The sequence below is a fragment of the Carassius carassius genome, chromosome 38, assembly GCF_963082965.1.
Source record: "Carassius carassius chromosome 38, fCarCar2.1, whole genome shotgun sequence".
Lineage (NCBI taxonomy): Eukaryota > Metazoa > Chordata > Actinopteri > Cypriniformes > Cyprinidae > Carassius > Carassius carassius.
Window position 1 is genome coordinate 1679039 of NC_081792.1, and position 20962 is coordinate 1700000.

The 20962-nt window shown below is 37.8% G+C and overlaps 1 protein-coding gene across 1 annotated transcript in view; it reads left to right on the forward strand.

Annotated features, from left to right (window-relative positions):
- LOC132119146 (ubiquitin-like modifier-activating enzyme ATG7) overlaps positions 1 to 20962 on the forward strand; it is a 77858-nt gene that overhangs the window by 20926 nt on the left and 35970 nt on the right. The window contains exons 13-17 of the mRNA XM_059528895.1: positions 5304 to 5498; positions 5841 to 5994; positions 9422 to 9498; positions 9772 to 9887; positions 19078 to 19153. Coding sequence (XP_059384878.1) covers positions 5304 to 5498; positions 5841 to 5994; positions 9422 to 9498; positions 9772 to 9887; positions 19078 to 19153 — 618 coding nt within the window. The remainder of the gene's footprint in view (positions 1 to 5303; positions 5499 to 5840; positions 5995 to 9421; positions 9499 to 9771; positions 9888 to 19077; positions 19154 to 20962) is intronic.

Consider the following 20962-nt stretch of genomic DNA (forward strand, 5'->3'; position numbering starts at 1 on the left):
TAAATTGGAATAAATATTTATTAATAAATAAAGGGACTGAAACCAATAATAATAGGTATTTTTGATATTTTTTTTTTAAATATATGCAACTAAACCAAGTGATGTTTTGTCCTTATATTAAAGGTGTTGTATGTAGGTAGTGGTTGAACTAGGTATTGCAGTCCAAATTCAAAATATTGAAGAGGGTATTTTTCACCCGGCATCTCCTCTTCAGACTTGACACACAGGCAGGTTGCCAGACTGACGACACCAACAGGAACGAGCGCAGTTGACAATTAATGAAATTAAATGTCGTCGTTCACATATAACAGTGTGTGTGTCGAATCCAAGTGTCTCAGGTCTGATCCGGTCCAGACCGGTTCTCTCATACTGTGCAGTTTAATCAGATAGAGCCGTTTCAGCACAGGGCTTTTGGTGTTTGTTTTCCATGCAGTACAATAATGTCAAGGTAATTAAAAGATACCAGCATCTCTAGTTTAAACAAGTACAGCCCACCGGAAGAGTTTGGGCGCTCCAATTGGCCAATCAATCTAAGTCTACTTTTCTTTCCACAACCACCAATCATGTGCCCCCTCGTTTCTCTGGTCCTTGGGCTACAGCCCCGGCTAGATCGTATGTTAATCTGGCCCTGAACATGTATGAAAAAAATAATGATTCGATTAAAGCTACACCTCCTTTAAACAATTGCAATATTTTTATTAGAGATTTGTTGACTAATAGACAACAGCTTCATATCACAGTTCATCAGTGGTGTCGAAAGTATTGGCATTCATTACTCAAGTAGAAGTATAGATACTAGGGTTTAAAAAGACTTTTGTAGAAGTTGAAGTATCAACTCAAGGTTTTTACTCAAGTAAAAGTGTAAAAGTACTGGTTTAAAAACTACTTAAAGTATAAAAGTAAAATTAATGTAAGGAAGAAAAATGCTGTCAAGTCACCTTTATTTATATAGCGCTTTAAACAAAATACATTGCGTCAAAGCAACTGAACAACATTCATTAGGAAAACAGTGTCAATAATGCAAAAATGATAGTTAAAGGCAGTTCATCATTGGATTCAGTTATGTCATCTCTGTTCAGTTAAATAGTGTCTGTGCATTTATTTGCAATCAAGTCAACGATATCGCTGTAGATGAAGTGTCCCCAACTAAGCAAGCCAGAGGCGACAGCGGCAAGGAACCGAAACTCCATCGGTGACAGAATGGAGAAAAAAACCTTGGGAGAAACCAGGCTCAGTTGGGGGGCCAGTTCTCCTCTGACCAGACGAAACCAGTAGTTCAATTCCAGGCTGCAGCAAAGTCAGATTGTGCAGAAGAATCATCTGTTTCCTGTGGTCTTGTCCTGGTGCTCCTCTGAGACAAGGTCTTTACAGGGGATCTGTATCAGGGGCTAAGAACAAAAGCTTAGGCCGCACCACAGGGGCCTATTGTGCACTACCCCACCTCCTCAAAAAAACATTTTTCTAAAGGCCATAGGACATAATGACTATAATGTTATATTAAAATGTTAATGTTGAAAAATTTGGGATGCACTACACTACCTGTTTCAGCCGCATATATGCCCATTGAAAATGAACGCACTTTAGTACAATGCAAATACTTTAAAGGACTAGAGATATGATGACTAGTTGCCTATAAGTATTGTTATGGTGCAAAAACTCAACTTCAGAGGCATGTCATCAATAAGCTTTAATGGAATGTAAATGTACATCCAAGCTTAGCTGCAGGAATCTGTGAGGGCAATGGACAAGAACATTAGTGCAGGCTTAGGAACAATTACTCTTGTATGGTTTTATTTATTTTATTTATTTATTTAACAGGGACAATGCACAATATATGTATTGTACCAGATTTAGCTAAAAGCTAATTCACATCTGCAGTCCCTGGGCAGGTGCCAATAGCATGCAAAATATTACAAAATATAAAAAACATCCCAAAGCCATATTAAGCAACATCAATTATTCAAATCCAAAGACAAACAATTGTCATTACAAAAATGGCTGTCTATTTACAATAAACATTATAGTGCTGTCAAAATGAATGATTAATCCAAGTGATTAATCAAAAAATAAAAATGAAAAATAACTCATAATCCTGATACCTTCTTGATTGATAGCTTCCTGTATTCGGTACATACGTCTGCTATGACCAGTGGGGGGGTTACGAGTTACAAAGTTGGTATAGCCTACTTATCACAACATTGTCAATCGCATCGTCAGTCGCAAACGATAATTTGTAACAATCTATCGATAAACACATACCTTGTGTCCTCTGTTTGTGTTTGAGTGCGCTTGCGCTGCTCCGCCGCGGTCTGCAGATTGAAGAGCGCGCTGAAAGACGGAGAGGAGACAGATCTGACGCCAGTTTCATATGATATTTAAGGGGACTGACTCTGAGGCGATCGCATACCGGTTCCATACCCAACCCTTCTTTTAAGAAATATATATTTTGATAAACGAACCCAACATTGGCTGTGTCCTTGCTGTGTGATGTGATTGTGTCATGTGCAGGTGCGATGGATCGCGAACAAACCAATAAGGTATTGGAATGGTATATGTTTATAGTTCTCATCCAACCACAATCAAATTCACTCCATCCGGATGGCGCGATTTATCTGGATCAGTTTTTTTTTTTTTGAATGATGACAAACCGGAATTAAATAGCAGAAGCTATTTTTAAAATGAAAGGATAGAAAGTACAGATACTTGCGTGAAAATGTAAGGAGTAGAAGTAAAAAGTCGGCTGAAAAATAATTACTCAAGTAAAGTATAGATACCCAAAATTTTTACTTAAGTAAGGTAACGAAGTATTTGTTCTTCGTTACTTGACACCTCTGCAGTTCATGTAACAGTTAAGGGGAATAAATGTAAACAAACCTGATAGATATATGATAGATACATAAGAGAAGTAATTTTCCACACTGGGTTGTGTGATTGGCAAGATTAATAAAAATGGTACTTAAACATGGTTTTAAATATATAGAGTGCACACAGTCCACAACACATCACAGTGTCAACACTTTGCAGGCATTTCCTGATTGAGAAAACATTAGAATTTCCAGCAGAACATCAGAGTTTAACCAGTATCTCTTAACTCAAAATAGAAATAGGTCACATGTGTAATTATGAATTCAAATATTTTATTTCTTTTTAGTCTACGTATACAATATAGGTTACAATAATTTTTCAACACCTATTAAACTTACAGTTCATATTTGGCAATTAATCCAATTACCACTTCAACATCAAATGTCCAGTATTATCAGAAGTAGCAACGTGTCACAGCAGAAGGCAAATGTGTGTGTGTGTGTTTCATGAATTTAAAGTGGCATTACAGATGGATTTCTGTGTGCAATGGTCCAGTTCACTGAAATGTGTTGTTTATGTGCTCCTTACTGATTTTACTGATTAGTTGTTGTAAACATCCGTGTCTTCACCTTCATTTCAGTGGCAGGTTGATGGGTCAGTGCACCATCTGATCAGTTGAGCTGTGGACTCTCGTGTGTGTGTGTGTATCGTGTGAACGGACGGGTCTTGTCAAGGGATGGTTCAGTACACCTAGCTAAATAATCTTTGGGTTTCTATCATGTCTGTTGGCAGCCGAGATGAAATGAGCTGTCTGCGGTGTTTATTCTCTGGTCATCATTAATTCATCTGCTCATCCTGTATCGATCTGCTCCCCCGGTCGGCTAATTACTCCACATGTTTTACCTTCACAGAAGCCCAATTAGACAGGCCAGATCCCACACAGTAATTAATGTACATCACTCTCTCTCTCTCTCTCGCCCCTCTTTCACCCCTCTTTCATGAGATGATGTCTGATTCACTGCCGTTTTCCTTATGAGGCCTAAAAATGGATTTTGAACAATATTGAACAATAACAAGGAATTGAACAATATTTTCCTAATGTGTTTTTGCTGGAACCTTGAGGCAGGTCTTGATGAATGGATCATTGATTCGTTCAAAAACAGATTCATGTAGGAGCAAACCATGCAGTGTTGCTCTGCACTGTTGTATAAAAATTAATAGAACATTTCCGATCATCCACGTGTGCTGATATTCAGTTATCAGTTATCAGTATAGTCTGTCCGCCCCTCACAGTCACACAGTCACAGCACAATAATATCATGTCAGGGGAAGGTCTTTAAACTTTAAACAAGGAAATCTCATAGTCCCCTCATTTCGAGCCCCGTTGAAGCCTTTATCTAACAGTGACTGGTTGAAGTCAGCTTCTGATGAAGTATTAAATCCTTCTGATTGGCCAGTTGAAGTATAACAAAAAATATCAAGGTGATATGACTGTATGGAGCAGACAGTGTCTCAATAATGCCTCATTAATAACTTGATAAAGTCTGAATTGAAAAATATCTTAAAAGAATAAACAACAGCGAAGCAATTTTGTTTTAAAATAACCTGCATCATCAAAATCAACATGCAGATTGAATGTTGAGCATGACTGAAAACCCATATAACAGTAAATAATATTAGAGAGAGGAGTCCTTTAGACCCTCACAGTCAGAATGACTCTAAATCAGTCAAATATATCAAATAAATATATAAGCTTATTTGACATGACAGGAGTTATTCAAGTTGTCAAATTTAAAATGACCAATGAACCCCAAAAAATGCATTATTCTAACAGATATTAATATACTTTTGTCATAAAAAGTGTTTGAAAATTATTTAAAATAAATAAGATATGGAAACACATTTTAAAGCTCTATTAAAAATGTTGACAGTTACATCACTTTATATTTTAAAGTAATACAAAAAAACTTGTTGAAAAGGTATATAAATATTTCTCAAGTAATTTTGGGCTGTCTTTGCTAAATTAAATGAATATCTGGTTGATGATAATCTACTTAATCTAACTTTTTCATTCTGACAGTGGTACAGAAACAGTACTTGATTGTTTATAGGCTTTTTTCCCCCAATTAAAATGTACTTTTTTTGTGGAGTCCCAGGTGGCTCTGTTTTAGGACCTCTGTTGTTTATATTGTACAGAATGTGGCCTTTAGGTAATGTAATCAGGAAGCATGCGATAAACATTCAGAGCCATACACAGCTGCTTATTTTCAAACCTTCTGAAATGCAGAACTCTGTAAAAAGCCTGACATATTACTTGTTAGATTCTTCAGAATGGACGTACCAACTTTCCTCTCACTATCAATTTTACTGTGAACACATTCTTGCACAAATCTGTGTTTAAAATCATTTTTAATAATTTGTACTTCATATTCATAATGTTTTAGCTTTTCAGTAACTAAAGGTTTTAGTATGTCATCTTTTGTGAATGTATTATTCAGCATGCGGAGGGCCACACCATGAGCATCCCAATGCCAGGCCACCCAGTGAACTTCTCTGAGCTGACAATGACTCAAGCTCGGCAGGATGTGGAGCAGCTGGAGAAGCTCATCTCTGAACACGATGTGGTCTTCCTGTTGATGGACACTCGTGAGAGCCGCTGGCTTCCGACCGTCATCGCTGCTAGCCAGAGAAAGGTAGCTTCCTCCCTCCAATCTTTCATCTTTTATTTATTTGTTTTCTGTGTACATGGCGGTCTGCCTTTTTATTGTAGGTTATCGTCACAGTTGTTGGTAAGTGCTACACCGTTATATCTGATTCAAGAACCTTTAACGACAAACAACCTCAACCTGACATAACTGGATGCTTCTGTAATTTTTAAACAGTATTATTGATTTATATCAGAAGTCATTCAAAACTGGAAAGTTTTAGAATATTTTTTTTTTTTTTTTTTTTGCATAAAATCTTTTGGTTTACGTCAATGATATCCAGACTGTGAACCTTTTGAGAGAGAGTTCAGTATGTCGGTCTCTCTGCAGTTGATAGTTAATGCTGCTCTGGGGTTCGACACGTTTGTGGTAATGAGACACGGCCTTAAGAAACCCAAAGAGTCCCCGTCTGAAGAGTCCAGCCCCATGTCTGCCTCCTCCAGCTCCTCATGTTCCTCCACACCTGCAGCCTCCATCACACCAGGTACAGCTCACACATATCCTTGTGTTTTCACAGCTTGTGTTGCTGTTTAGATCAAGTATGTTGTTAAAGTGGTGTGTAAACACAAAGCAGAGCTCTTCAGTAAACCTCAAATGCAAAATGTCAAGACATGACTGTTAAAGGAATATTTTACCCAAAATGTAACATGTGCTGGAAATCTACTCACCCTCAGTTCATCCCAGATCAGGATGAGTGTGTTTCTTCATCAGGTTTGTAGAAATGTAGCACTGCATCAGTGTCTCATCAATGGATGCTCTGCAGTGAATGGGTGCCGTCAGAATGAGAGTCTAAACAGCTGATAAAAACATCACAATAATCCACAGTTTTCCAGTCCATCAGTGAACATCTGGAGAAGACAGAAGCATTAAGATGTTTAAACTTCAAACAGTTGCTTCTAATAACACTTTCATATTTGTTATCCGGTCACAGATTAGTTTAGAGCTGTTTAAACAGTGCTTGATCTGTGCAGATTTCTCTCCTGATTCAGACCAGAACACTTTTTCACTGGAGGAGCGTTATAATGGATTATGGACTCATATTTTAGCCTAAATCAACAGTTTGAAGTTGAAAAGGTTTTAATGCTGGATTTGTTTCAGCTTTTGGCTTCACAAGATGTTAATCGATGTACTGGAGTGCTGTGGATTATTGTGATGTTTTTATCAGCTGTTTTGTTTGAATTACACAATTGTGTCATATCTAACATTCATATCTTTGTTTTCTATCCACCTTATTCCTGATGAGCCCACTGCGTTATGAATTATGGACGCCACTTTGGGAACTTCCCTTCCCTAAAGAGACTGAAATGAATCATTGTTTCCTTACAAATAAAGCAGATCCATCTGTTTGACTGAAGGAGCTGTCGATTTTCCATCATGTTTTATTTTCAGACATCATGAGGATAACATAACACTTGGTATTTTACCGTGACATGTCTGACAAGCCTTTCAGTCGCTGCATTGTTTTCCTCATGACTATATTGTAAATACAATTTATCATCTCTCAAAACTATGGAAATCACTTTGAAATAGTATCACACAATGCTGAAGTTACTGAACATTTTTGACTAAGGCAATGTATATATTACGATATTTCACCCGTCTGTTACTGCTGTGGAGAGAATCACACTTTTGAGGTTATTCAAGGTTGGTGAAAGTACCTGTAAATGTGATTTTAAATGTCTTTTTTGTTCAATGGTTGAAGGGTTAGTAGAATAATGTCTCATTGTACCCAAAAAAAGTGAGCCTTTCACTGACAGTTTACAGTTTAAAGGTCCCATGACATGGATTATTTCCTTTCTTTAAATGCTTTTTAATGTTTCCTTAGGTGTACTTATATTGTTAGTATGATTTTTACATGTAAAATGTAGAAATAAAAAGCATTTTTTATATCCTGATATTAGCCCTCTGGCTTGAATGCTCTGTTTGAAGGGGCGTGTCTGCTGTGAGACTCAGAGGAAACAACAACTGTTGTGATTGGCTGACATCTTTGCATTCGAAATGTGTATTACATGTGGACCCCTCTCAAATATATATATATATACTACAGCTGTCGAGATTAACGAATCGTGGATTTGTTGATTATATAATAATTTTTCCGATCTTTTCCCATCACATGAAAGGCTGCAGTGATGAGCATTGAGTAGACGGAGTCTGTTTATCGCGTGAATGCAGTGATCTCGTCATTATTGCAACACGTTTTCTCTCACAAAATGCTTTCACCACAACTAACAGCAAACACATGAATACAGTAAGAGCTTTGTTGTGCAGCATAACAGCGTCATTCATTGTAACGGCAGTTTGGGCAAGAGTGCAGATATACTCGCGATGTGTGACAGCTCCGGAAAAAAGGGAGCGTTCTTTGATCGCTCTCTGTAGTTAAATCACAATTTAAATAACAGATTTGTTTCATGCTACTAAGAGAAACAACGTGAAGTTGATTGTTTAGTCACTGGCTTGATTCACTGATGCATAAACAGTATTAAACGATTAAGAAAGAAAGTCTGTGTGAACTTGAATGATTAACTACACATCAGAAATCACTGATCACAGATCAGGCATTAATGAACACTGTTACTCACTGTTTGTGCCGGTGCTGTCGAATCCATATCATAAAAGTCTATTTGTAACGCCTGTGCTGACATTGCGACTGAATTATATGTAAATATTTGGGCGGGCAAAGCAGAGAAAGGGGAGGTAACATTTCTCCTTACAACGTCACAAAGAGGAGATTCCAGATCAGCCCGTTTGAGCTTCCGTTTTCTCAGAGGCAGAGAAAGATAGTATAATCTCGATTTACACCGATTACAATTTCTAGAAACTTGGGGACCATATACAGGCTAGGGGAACTCATATTAATGTTAAAAAACCTCAGAAAGTGAAATTTTCATGTCATAGGACCTTTAAGGGAAGTTACATCCATAATCTGTGCAAAGGGTCATGGTGTGTGGGAATAAGGTGGATAGTGAATATAATTGAATGTATTTTTTGCTATTATTTCTAGTTCTCTAGTCTTATATACTGTATAGAGCTCTGCTCTGAAGTACTGGAGTCTGTTTGTTAAGACTATGCTAATGGCATTTCACTATAGGACAAAGTTATACTGCATTGAGCTCTGAGTCCATCTGTCTGAGGTACGATAGAGCTTGAGGGACATTCACACAAAACAGATTCTTGTATTCCACCTGTGATATTTTTACCATTCTTGTAGATGGACATATTTGGCTGTGTTAAGTAACTTTTTTCATATCCTGTGTGAATGGCTCGTGACTCATTCTGCGCTGCACGCTGCTTGTTGTGTGACTCATGGAAAATCACGAAGGTGCTACTTCAAGCTTGAATTGGGCTGATCATATTCATGGCTCTGATGGAGAATTCCTAATTACTTTTGGTAGTAATTATTTACCAATAACTGCTAATGAATCGGAAACTATGTTGGACGCTTCTTATATGTGCTTAATTTCGTAGTTGTGCAAATATAACCAGAGTCAGTTTTCTTTCATCGTGTCGGTCTTGTAATGTCTTTGCATGTAATTGCTGCATTCAGCGAACAGATCATGTCCAGTAATGGTTGTCTGGAAAGGACCCCAGACGAGTTTACCTCTTTATTGGGTGTAACTGAATTAACTTCTTCTGTAATTGAAATGTAATGATCTGTAAAACAAAAGTTCAAACAGGCAAATTGACTGAATATATCTGCCACCTTCCAAAAATGTCCAACATTTATTTAGCTCTTATACATATGATCCGTTTAAATATATATCCAACTCTCCTCATTCAAAGGATAGGTTCACTGCAGTCATTGGTCAAAATGTGTGGAACTAGTTAAGTACAGTTGAAGATCTAGGAGGTGCTGTATTCTGATGTTTTCTTGCTGTTTCACTATGGTAAGCATGACTTCTGTGCGTTCTCAGGAGCGTCTCTATTCTCCAACATACCCGGACATCGTCTCGGCTGCTACTTCTGTAATGATGTGGTCGCCCCTGGGGACGTGAGTTTTAATCAAGTACTTTCATCGCTGAAATTAGGTTTTCCTCAGGACACGTATTATATTAGAAAATCAAATGTGCAGCTGAAACCAATCAATCATATGCTAAAGTGACCTCAATTCTAGAAATCATATCCTACGGCAAAATACGATTGAAGACAATTCATCCAACACTAAGACAATATAAAACACTTTTACAGACTGAATAATAAATATGTTGGTTTCCATGATTCAGTTGTTTCTGGAGCCGTTAGTAAACTCTTATTCTGTTCTTAGTCTACCAGAGACAGGACTCTGGACCAGCAGTGCACAGTGAGCCGTCCCGGTCTGGCCATGATCGCTGGAGCCCTGGCCGTGGAGCTGATGGTCTCTGTACTCCAGCACCCAGAGGGGTGAGTGCCTCAAAACATCACCCATCTGCTACTGTGAACCATGCTCTGCTTCCATCCATATAGTGTCCCAGAGCAGGTGACATGCATTGTAGAAAATGATGAGGAATGCGAGGCTGAGTACTGAAATGTACTGTTGGACCTGAACAGCTTGCCACTTTCCTATCCTTTTTTGTAGTACAAATAGTGTGAGCATTGTGTTCACAGGAAATTTCAACGAGAAGTGCACTCCAAATACCAAGGTGATGCACTTAATTACTCTTGAATTAACTTAGAATTATGTGTATATATATATATATATATATATATATTAGGGGTGTAACGATACGCGTATTCGTATTGAACCGTTCGGTACAAGGCTTTCGGTTCGGTAAGCGGTACGCATTATGGACCGAACGGTTCGTTGGACTAATTAATTATATTTGGAAAATAAAACAAATTGTGAAATATAATGATATGCATTCAACAAGGTAGCCCAATAACCCAAACGACGTAGCAGGCAACGCCCCTGACACCCCCGAAGAAGAAAAAAACACCAACTTATATGTTTATGTTAGGCTACTCAGTCAGGCGCTCGCTCACTCAGTAATACACGCTGAAGGCTCGTTGCAAAAGGGCCAATGCCTTTAACAGAGCAGAAATAGAAGATCCTCCAATAACCAACAGGTCTGGTGTTTGGGTGCACTTTGGATTCCCTGTAAGCTATAATGGTGATGGCAAGAGAGTGGTGGATAAAAAAAACAACGATATGTCGCATCTAGGGTTACACCAGCGGGAATACAAAAAAACAAAAAAATAAACACCAGCGGGAATACTTGAAACATGTCAACTCATTTACGCCGACATCACCTTAGTGCGTCAGTATCTGGGAAAAGACGGAAAAAAGGAGAAATATACACGCATGAAAACTATCCCAGCTGCATTTAGACAGACATTTCCAACGGATTCAAACAGGGCAAAAGACATCACCACAGCGATTGGTAGGCTACATTTACGTTATAGCCGCGGATATGAGACCTTACTATTTACCATTGATTCTATCATCACCATTATAGCTTACAGGGAATCCAAAGTGCACCCAAACACCAGAGCTGTTGGTTATTGGAGGATCTTCTTTTCTTGGTCTGTTAAACGCATTAGCCATTTTCCAACGAGCCTTCAGCGCGTACTGATTGAGCGAGCACCTAGGTTTTAAGAACACGCTTAATGTAATTGAGCCCCGTTACAATATTCCTTCACGAGCCCATTTCAGACAGACCGTAATTCCTGCTTTGTTCCAAAAAACATGAGCCCTATAGAGAACCAATTGAGTAAAAACACACTCAATATAAAGAGTTATAGAGTTCCATATAAAAAGTTACATCTTTGTACATTTTAGTACATCTTTGTATTTGTTCATAACTAATATAACATTTTCATTTTTTTTTATAAGGAGCTGTTTTTGTTTTATACAGTATGCTGCTAAGAAAACACCATAGAAGATGGGTAAAGAATAGCTCCATCATTGTTCAATGTAAAAAAAAAAAAAAACATACTTTGTTAGTTTTAATAAATAAAACATTTTTTAAAAATCAAGGAAATTTATCTGCCAACTTTTTCTTTTTGCTGTATCTAAAACGTACTGAACCGTACCGAACCGTACCGAACCGAACCGTGACACCAGTGTATTGTATCGAACCGAACCGTGAATTTTGTGAACCGTTACACCCCTAATATATATATATATATATATATATATATATATATATATATATATATATATATATATATATATAAAACAAAGTGTGCAATGGTGGACCCTTCCTTGTGTAGCAGAAGGGAAATTAACCCTCATCAAGTGCCAAATGTGAGTAAAAATCTGCTTCGGCGAGTATATAAAACTGTCTTGCTAGTTAAACTTTTTTTAATGAGCTCTTATGATGTTGCTAAAAAGAACATTATTTTGTGTATTTAGTGTAATGAAATGTGTTTATGCGGTTTAAGGCTCAACAAACACATTATTTTCCACATACTGTAAATTATTGTTTCTCCTCTATGTCTGATTTTTATAAAGCTCATCGTTCTGAAAAGCGAGGTGTGCTCTGATTGGCCGAATACCTCAAGCATGTGAAGGAAGTGTTACGCCCCTCACCATACTCTGATGCTGTGTGTCTCAGCACAACGAGACATACCAATAAAACACATTATAAACAAGGCATTTGTTGCATCCAGTAGGGACATAATTACTGATGACTTATAATATCTTTTTACACATTGCATTGCGTATTGCACCACGTAAACACAAAACCATGTCTGCATTTGTGATCGGAGAAACTACATAGGGTTGGGCGATGTCTACCAAATTGGCATTGGACGATGTCCCAAGGCGTGAAACAAATAAAGTGTACTACAGAGCCACTAAATGTTAGCCTATGTTAGCGGTAGGTTGTTGCATTACAGTACATGAAGTTCACTTACCACATACAGAGAGTAAGGAGAAATGTCAGATAAGACGATGGCGAATGATTTGCAGATCCTGAGCACCAATGACAAACATCTAATTCTATCAAATGTGTGGTAAGTACTGCCGCTCCATAGTATAGAGTCCTTGTGATGGCGAATCTCATAGTGAAAGTGAAAGTAAAATGATGGCCCGCAATTGAAAGCATTTCAGTAGCTGCTCCCTGATGCCCACTATTTATATACAATCGCTTATACTTACCCAATGATATAATTGCAAGAAAAAGTATATAATTTTTTTTTTTTATCCTCCCATCTCGTAGGCTATTTATCCCCTTTAGGGGTTTCTGTAGTACACTTCATTTCTTTTCAGCGCTACTGTACACTGCTCAAAACACTGCTCAAAACTTGAATCATCATTGGCAAATTATTTAAATATGTAAGCGTACTTACAGACTGTGAGTCAGAAGCACCAGACTGTCCTTGCAAAGTTGGAACCCACTTTATAGAAACAGCCTTTGTGTTTAGATGCCATTGTAGGCTACTTTGCCAGGTTCATCTATTCACAAACAGCTTTTAACACTCCAAAGAGAAAGTTAAACTTGACTCCTTTAAAGAATTCTAACAATGACTGAAAATGGTGTGTAAATATATAATCTGAGTGAAGCACTTGTGATGTTTTCATGTGAATCGCTCATCACTGCCATTCGCAGTAAATGCTGCTCGGTATTCAAGTGCTGTGAGTTTGAATCACTAATAACATTCATTTGAAAATGCAACCTGCGCCATACATCTTCAGAAGTTTAGACTGAGAAGATGGTCTTTAAATCTGTTGTCTACAAAAGAGATGCATTTCAAAAGATGGTTTGTTGTTTGATATGTTTTTCTTTGTTATTTAAAGAGCGTGTTAGTATAGGTGGGTCCACAACGCACGTACACGCTGCTTATTAAATACAGGGATGCACAGCAGCACACAAACATGCCAAATATTAAAAATTAAAGTTTTTGTAGGCTAATTAAATATATATATATATATATATGCCTACGCTGCGTAAAGGATAGTCATCACATGTATCAGAATTAGGCTCTATTTGCTCGCACACGAACAGCTTCGTTTCATCTCGGAGACGCGTTCTCTCCTTGTGCTTGCCAAATTCGGCCGTGTAAATAGCAAATTTGTCATGGCACGAGCGCAAGTGGCTCTTAAAGGGAATGGAAGATGAGACTCTGATTGGTTTATTGCACGTTACACAAAAAACACCCATTACTCATTAAGAGAATAGGGACAACCCGTTTAGACCATGCAGCCTGGCAGTGGCGGCTCTAGACAAATTTTACTAGGGGGGCCAAGGAGGGGCCAGTGTTTAACCAGAGGGGCACATTAAAAATGGCAACATATTTTATTTAAATGTAATGCAAATAAATACAAAAAGTAATTCTTGAAAAAATCTACACAGTAATTTTACACAATCTAAACATGTTAATAAAAACAAATTACTATTAGTACTCTTATAAAATTCAATCAGGCAATCATACATTTCACAATTTAATATTTATATATGAATGTCAAGAATTCAGAAGTGTATATATTTATAATGTTTACAAAACACTACACAGAAATAATATACAATTCAATTATGCTTATTTTAAATGTATTGTGCAGGCTAAAAATATGATACGCTTTTAATAATCAGTGCGCAAAACCATGATAATATGAAATGCTTCAAAACTGAGCTCACAAAGTGATTTTACAAGTTTACGGCTTTTAAAACGTGTGTGATCTAACAGGCACAAGCGAGTCTTTTAAAAACAGCAACAAACAAAAAATACAAATACACAAAATAAAGTCATTTTATGCAAATCCACAGCCTTTTTATCTACAGATCAAGCATTATAATGTGAGTATATAATACTGGAGAGAGTTTTACCATGTATCCTGCTGTAAATGGACGAGGTGCGCGCTATTTGAATACTGAATGGAGAATGATTGACAGCCGCAGAGGAGGGAAAACAAGGTTTCCGTAAACTTTAATGATGTAAATAGTCTTCTGTCCATAACATTAAGCTATGGAATTGCTTCAGATGGCTTTTTGAGAAATTATAATCAGACCCAAGTCACCCAAACTGATGTAAAAAAAAAACGGGAGGCGCCGAAAAGCGCGATGTTTGCATCCCTGAATACGATTAAGTTCCTAAGTGTTTGGGTGCGCTGCACTAATTTACCCGTGTAGAACGTTTTGTCACATTAGTTCCGCTTTTGGCGCTCGCGTGTAAAATCATATTACTTTTCTTTTTTTTTTCAGCACGGGAGTGGCCACAGGGGTGGCCAGGGACATGTCTACAGAGGCACGGGCCTCCCTAGGCCTCCGTGTAGAACCGCCACTGCAGCCTGGTGCACGGACCGTTTTTCCATCGTTAAAATAGCAAAAGTGGATTTAGACACGCCCTGAGTGCACCTGCGCCGTGCGCTTTACACTTTGCGTGTAGATCGTTAAAATAGGGCCCAAAGTCTTAGACAGCGTTTAACAAGAATTTTCCACAGAGGAACTCTCCTTGGTAGAAAAATACAAAAAGGAAATCCAAACAAAAGCTGTCCGTAAATGTCAGGCCAGAGAGAAATCCAAGATTCAAGAGTACACAAAAAAAGGAAAAGGTACAATCCAAAAAAACTCAACAGAAGGCAGAACATTGTATTATAATACTCACTTCTATACCAATTGAATATGCCAAAACAACTATAAATAAAACATTTGTTGCTTGATTCCTTTGAAAAGTCTAACACTGTGACACTGTGGTGCTTTCATAACTTTGATCTGCTTTATCGATTAGCAACATGTACAGCAACACTTAACAAACAGCGTGAGTTCAGGGCAGTGCTGGCCGGCTGTTTGACTCACCAATAGGAAATGTGGTAAATGGCAAAAACGGGTTTGTGTGTGTGTGTGTGTGTGTGTGTGTGTTTTATGCTCCATTCATTTTGGTGAGACTAGTGAAGCAGAAATGTCACACTCTGTCCATCTTGGCTTCATTTCTGACCCTATGTTTAAGTTACTCTGAAACGAAACAGCAGTAATAGGAATTGCATTGTAACGTCATATCTGGAGTTCAGAAAGCCTATATGTTGCTTTTTATGTATTTCCAGTTGGATGAGAGGGTATAGAAAGCTTTCATCCATGTTTTCCATTCAAGGAAGGCTTTAGAAAGCAAGGACCACTCAGTGTCCTAGATAGCGCTGACATCTTCCTGACGGTCTCTCTTCAGATGCATTAAGCTGTTACAGAGCGCTGATGGAGCCTCTGCTGGGCCTGGATGAGCTTTCAGATATACTGCACCACAGGACGGCACTCTTGTCCACAACAGTTGGGGGTTTTCATCTGTCAAACTGTTGTGGGAGAACACTTTAGATTCATAAACCACATTAAAAACAAATGCGGTGATACATGAGTTCAGACTGTGATTAAATCTTTGATGGACAATTTTTTGGTGGTTGAAATATTTTTCCCATCTTAGTTTAAAGAGTGCAGTTCATTAAGGGTAAGCCATTAGTCTGAGTTTCTGAAGAGTGTAGCACTGGGGTGAAATTCTGAGAATAGGACACTCTGGTGCTTCAGTTGCCATGGGCCAGTCGTAATGGCTTCCTGACAATATGCCTGCTTTTGGGAATATGGCATATGGAATATCGGCCATCCCAGGTTTGGTTTGCAGACCAGGTTAAACCCAAAGATCTCTGCTGGAGGAGCCTCCTTGGCAGATTCCCGTCAGTGTGGACCTGATTTTGTCCAGACGATCTTTGGGTTTGACTTATTAACAGGACACTCTTACTGGATCTCGTCTCTCATCTGAGATTGCAGAAATCATCCTGCTAGGCTCCCTTTAACTCTTTCCCAGCCATTGACAGAATTTTAGGTATTTTAGTTTTACAGTAAGAGGTGCTATTACACACCTTCCGAAAGAGTATGGAATTTCTGGATCAAAACACAGGCGAAGAAGAAGCAGGAAATAGCGATCACATACAGTATGTAAGCAGATGCATATGTAAAATATGTAAAAACTTTAGAGCAGCCCGCCATCTTACAATCTCAGTGAAAACTGGAGGAATGCTGCCAGTTAAATAGGGTTTGTCAAATAATTAAAGACATTAGCACCAGGTGCCAGATTAACACCTATAACTTGGAGAATTGGTTCAACACTGCAGCTGGAATTGCTCGCCAGTTCAGTGCTGAACAGGGTAAGGTCTGTGTCTGCACATGTAAGAGAAGTCAGACTGAAAACACACTCTGCAGTGACCAAGCCTCTCTTCAGCAGAAATAATCACAAGGCTAGACTCACCTTTGCTGAGGAGCATGTTGTGTGGAGAGAGGAGAACTGGTCCAAGGTTCACTTCAGTGATGAGAGCAGTTTAATTTATTTGGGTTCTCAAGTTCCTGATCTACACCTGATTGAAAATCTCTGGAAAATCCTTAACGACAAAGTTATGGCTAAGAAACCCACTACAGTCACTGAACTATGGAATAGACTGGAAGAAGAGTGGACCAAGATTTTAGTATTTATCGATTTAATTTGAATAATTAATGGATCATTTTGATCTCCACTGTAAATCAAGAGTGCCCCATGAAATGTGGATCTAGGAAGTGGTTTAGGACTGCAACACTTTGGATGTTTTGATGGAAGCGATTGACTCCATCTGTGTTTTGATCATCAATCTGAATCTGATCCAGATGTAGTCTTTGTCAAAATGCCATTTTCTCAGCTTTTTCTTCAAATGTTGCTTTTTTCATGAAACTTACCCACATTCAAGCATTGACAAAAAAAAAAAAAAGATTGCATGAAGCTCGAATAATTTTATTTTTATTTATTTATTTATTTTTATATAAAGCAGAGGCTCTGTTCTTTCTTTTGACATATTGCATGCTCAGATATTCATACAACAATATTCTGGGGGCCATACAAATTTTGTGTATGATGATAGATGTGGCAGTGGCTGGCAACTTTTTATTTTTTAATCTCTGGCAGGTAAAGAGTTAAGCGGCATCTATATCTATCTTCAAGTGGCATTTTTTACATTGTGGTGCAGAGAGCACAGTTTGGGTCCAGTCCTCTGCCCTGTTGGTTCAGTTTTGGCATTTCTTTGCAGGTGTAATCCAGATATATGTAGCTGCTGAGCGTGTGCCTGTTGATGATGTTTCTTTGGGAAAATATTCTCTTGTTTTACACATGGAGGGAGACATAACTTGTTTCTGATTGAGATGTATCTGTGGTTTTGGATGAATGGACTCTCCATCCCAACCACAGAGTCTGTCTCAGAGGAGTTTCTGACTTTTAAAACAGTTTTGTTATTGGCTGTATCCTTTCAAGAGGATTGGAGAATTGTAGGCCTTGTCAGTCTGGATTTTACTTAAAACCAAGGCTAAGTTATCTACCCAAGATGACTTCAGCATCATATCGCTCCCAAGGCTTACATTGACTGTTAGAGGCATTGGTGTAATCTGATTGGTTGTTTGTTTGTTGTGGTGGCTGTAGCACTGGCGGTGCTGCCACTAAACACAGGATGTTGCATTTGGTGAGAAATGCTATATCTGAGGCTTATGAGGCTCGTGGGTTGATGATTCGTGCTTGCTCTTCGAGGGGTGTTGCTTCTTCCCAAGCTTTTTCTAGAGGAGTGTTTGGGGAATTTTTGTGTGCCAATCACACACACTCATACACACACTATAACTAAGCATTTGATGTATTGAAGTGATTCTTGCCTTCTACACACAGGAAGCATTAGTAATTCACCAAAAATTCCTCTTTGACTTTTTTTTTTACTCGTTGACTGGCTTCCATTTAAATCACCGTTATGGCCTCAGGATTTGTGGGTAAATCCAGCAGCAGCTCACACACACACACACACACACACACACTTTAACTAATAAGGATGTAATGATTAACCATGAGCCAGTTGAAAATCGATTCAAACGTGTGACGATCCAAATCAGTTGAGATTCGGAACAAATCTTGATTCAGTCAGGGGTAGGAGTTTATATGAATGTGTGTCTGAGGGGAACTTACTGTCTTTAGAAGAGTTTAGATGGTATTTTTTCTTTTCATCTCTCCTCTGTATAATGCATATTAAAGTTGATAAGTGCAGCGCTGCTTTGTTTACAGCGGTAACCAGGGAAACGCTTTGAGCTCCACCTGCTGGCAGAAAGTGAATCTGCGTCTCGTTCAGCTCAACTGCTGTTTCTGTTTCATAAAGATATTTTTATCTATAGTTTCACAAAACTGAAGTCAAATCATTCTGTTTTTGCTTCAAATTTAATTTAATTTAGATTTAAAATGTATGCAGCCTCTTTGTTTGGATCGTGATTAAAATGCAGGTGTTTCCTCTCATTTTTAATAGAAAGAGCAAAGACAAAGCCTTAGTTTGTTCATTTAAAGAGATTTATTTGTGTTAATCGTTTGATTTGGGGTTTTTTTTTTTTTTGCAATTTTAATTTAATTTTGTTATGTGCATTTACCTTATATTTAAATCCAGAGCGATTTACAAATGAGGACAACAGAAGCAATCAAACCCAACAAAAGAGCAATGATATACAAGTGCTATATTAGTATATTATTATAGTGTTATATTTCAGTTTCACATGTATATGTATATATATGTAATGGAACCGTGAGTTGAGTGAATGGTTTCATCCCTAGTAAGGAAGCACAAAGCTGCTCTTTAAGGCACTGACTGAAGTCTAATTTGAGTCTGTGTGGTGTGTTTCTCTGTCAGAGGTTATGCTGTGGCCAGCAGCAGTGATGACCGGATGAATGAACCCCCGACCTCACTGGGTCTCGTCCCCCATCAGGTCAGTTATCAGCTCCTGTCCACTGTCTCAGATACACTTACTTGCTGTTATAAGACTGTACTTTATTATTCTGTAAATACCCTGCTGAACAGAAGAGCGTTGCAGATCATTGTGTTTTGTTCTTTGTTGGGAAATAATCATGCTCAGCATGAGATGAACTAGCATTGAAATTCATGCTGGTCTAAGCTGACTTCTAAAGATGCTTTTTGTCTCTTCAGTCATTCACTTGTCTGCCACAGTAATGTTAATGCCTTTGAATTAGCTTGATATTGATTAGGAAATATCAGTGTATGCAGTTAATTACGATTAGTTCACTGGATTAAACGCTGCAGTCGATGGACATGATGATGACCAGTAAAGGCTGTAATACAGAACACAAATACCCTGATTTACAGTCTGGACAAGTTAATGCTAGTCGATGAAAGTACAGTTAGCTTCAGACTAAGATACAGGATATCAAACATGTTTTTAAATCATCGAGTTATCATTGGTCTTCCAGCAGCAAGGCACATGTTTCTGCTTGGGTTCGGAGTGACTTCCTCTCTTACTGTTTACAAGGTCAGCAAGTGTATGATGCCTACAGATTGATCCTTCATGAAAGCGGTTGATGGCTCATACCCTAGTGCTTTGACACTTATCGTTGCACACTCGGTCGGTAATGTTCACCAGCTGAATGAGTCTCTAGAGAATGAAAAGGAAAAGAGAGAGAAGATGAACTTGTGTCTATGAACCGTTGAGGGGAGGAGAATGCTTTTAAGATGGCTCTGTTCGAGCTGCTCTTGACCCTGCACTCCAGATGACTTTCTCTTCATTGTCTGAATGGATTGATGCTGGCAGGACGATGCAAGTGAGACACCACCTTTCACAGGCATGAGGAGTATTAAAGAGTTAATTATAGCATTTCATGTTTTTCAGCAAGTTCAGCTTATGATGAACATTAGGGCTTGTGTGGAAGTGATTCTGATTCCACTTAACCGTTCCAATCCACCCTTTTTAATGAATCCTTAGAGTTTGAAACGAGTTTTTTTTCTTCTCAAAAACAGATGTTCAAAACCTGTGAACAGAACTAAATTTCAAGACAATCATTTTGTTCCTGGCATTGGATAAGAACTGTTTTAATTTAAAAATGTGTCCTGTTTTTCATATGCACTGTACAAAAAAATAAATATAAAAAAATAAAAAAGTTTTCAAATAAAACAAAGATTATTTGAGTACATTTCACAAAACAATAATAAAAAAAAGATAACACTTTCTATGAAGCTCGTATTTATAGCATTGTAAGGGTAAAGCATTATAATGAAAACATAATGCATCAAAACTTGTATAATGTTTTTTCATCTCATAAATAATCATAACAGCAATTAGAATACATTATAAAACGTAATTATTTGTGATTATAACATTTCTTAGTATGATTATGTATAACACGTAATAAACACCATGTTAAATCTGCAGAATTATAATGGATTGTAAATCTCAGATCTCAGATCTGTACAGTATCTTACTGATATTACAATAAATATAGTTAAAATCAAATGTGCCATATTACACACTCATCTGATCAGATCTCTGATCTTACGGCTGTTTGAGAAAAAATATAATTTTTATTTTGTATTATTATTGTTGTAATTATTTATAAGTGGTCTTTGTCTGCTTTAAGTAAAGTAACAAGTTAACAATAGCGAGATATGAGACGTATAATATATTATAATGATGTGAAATATAATCTATTGTAAGTTAAGTGGATGCACTGTGTTCATTGTGTTATAAATCATCTTCACACTCTTAAAAGCTATAACCACACATAAG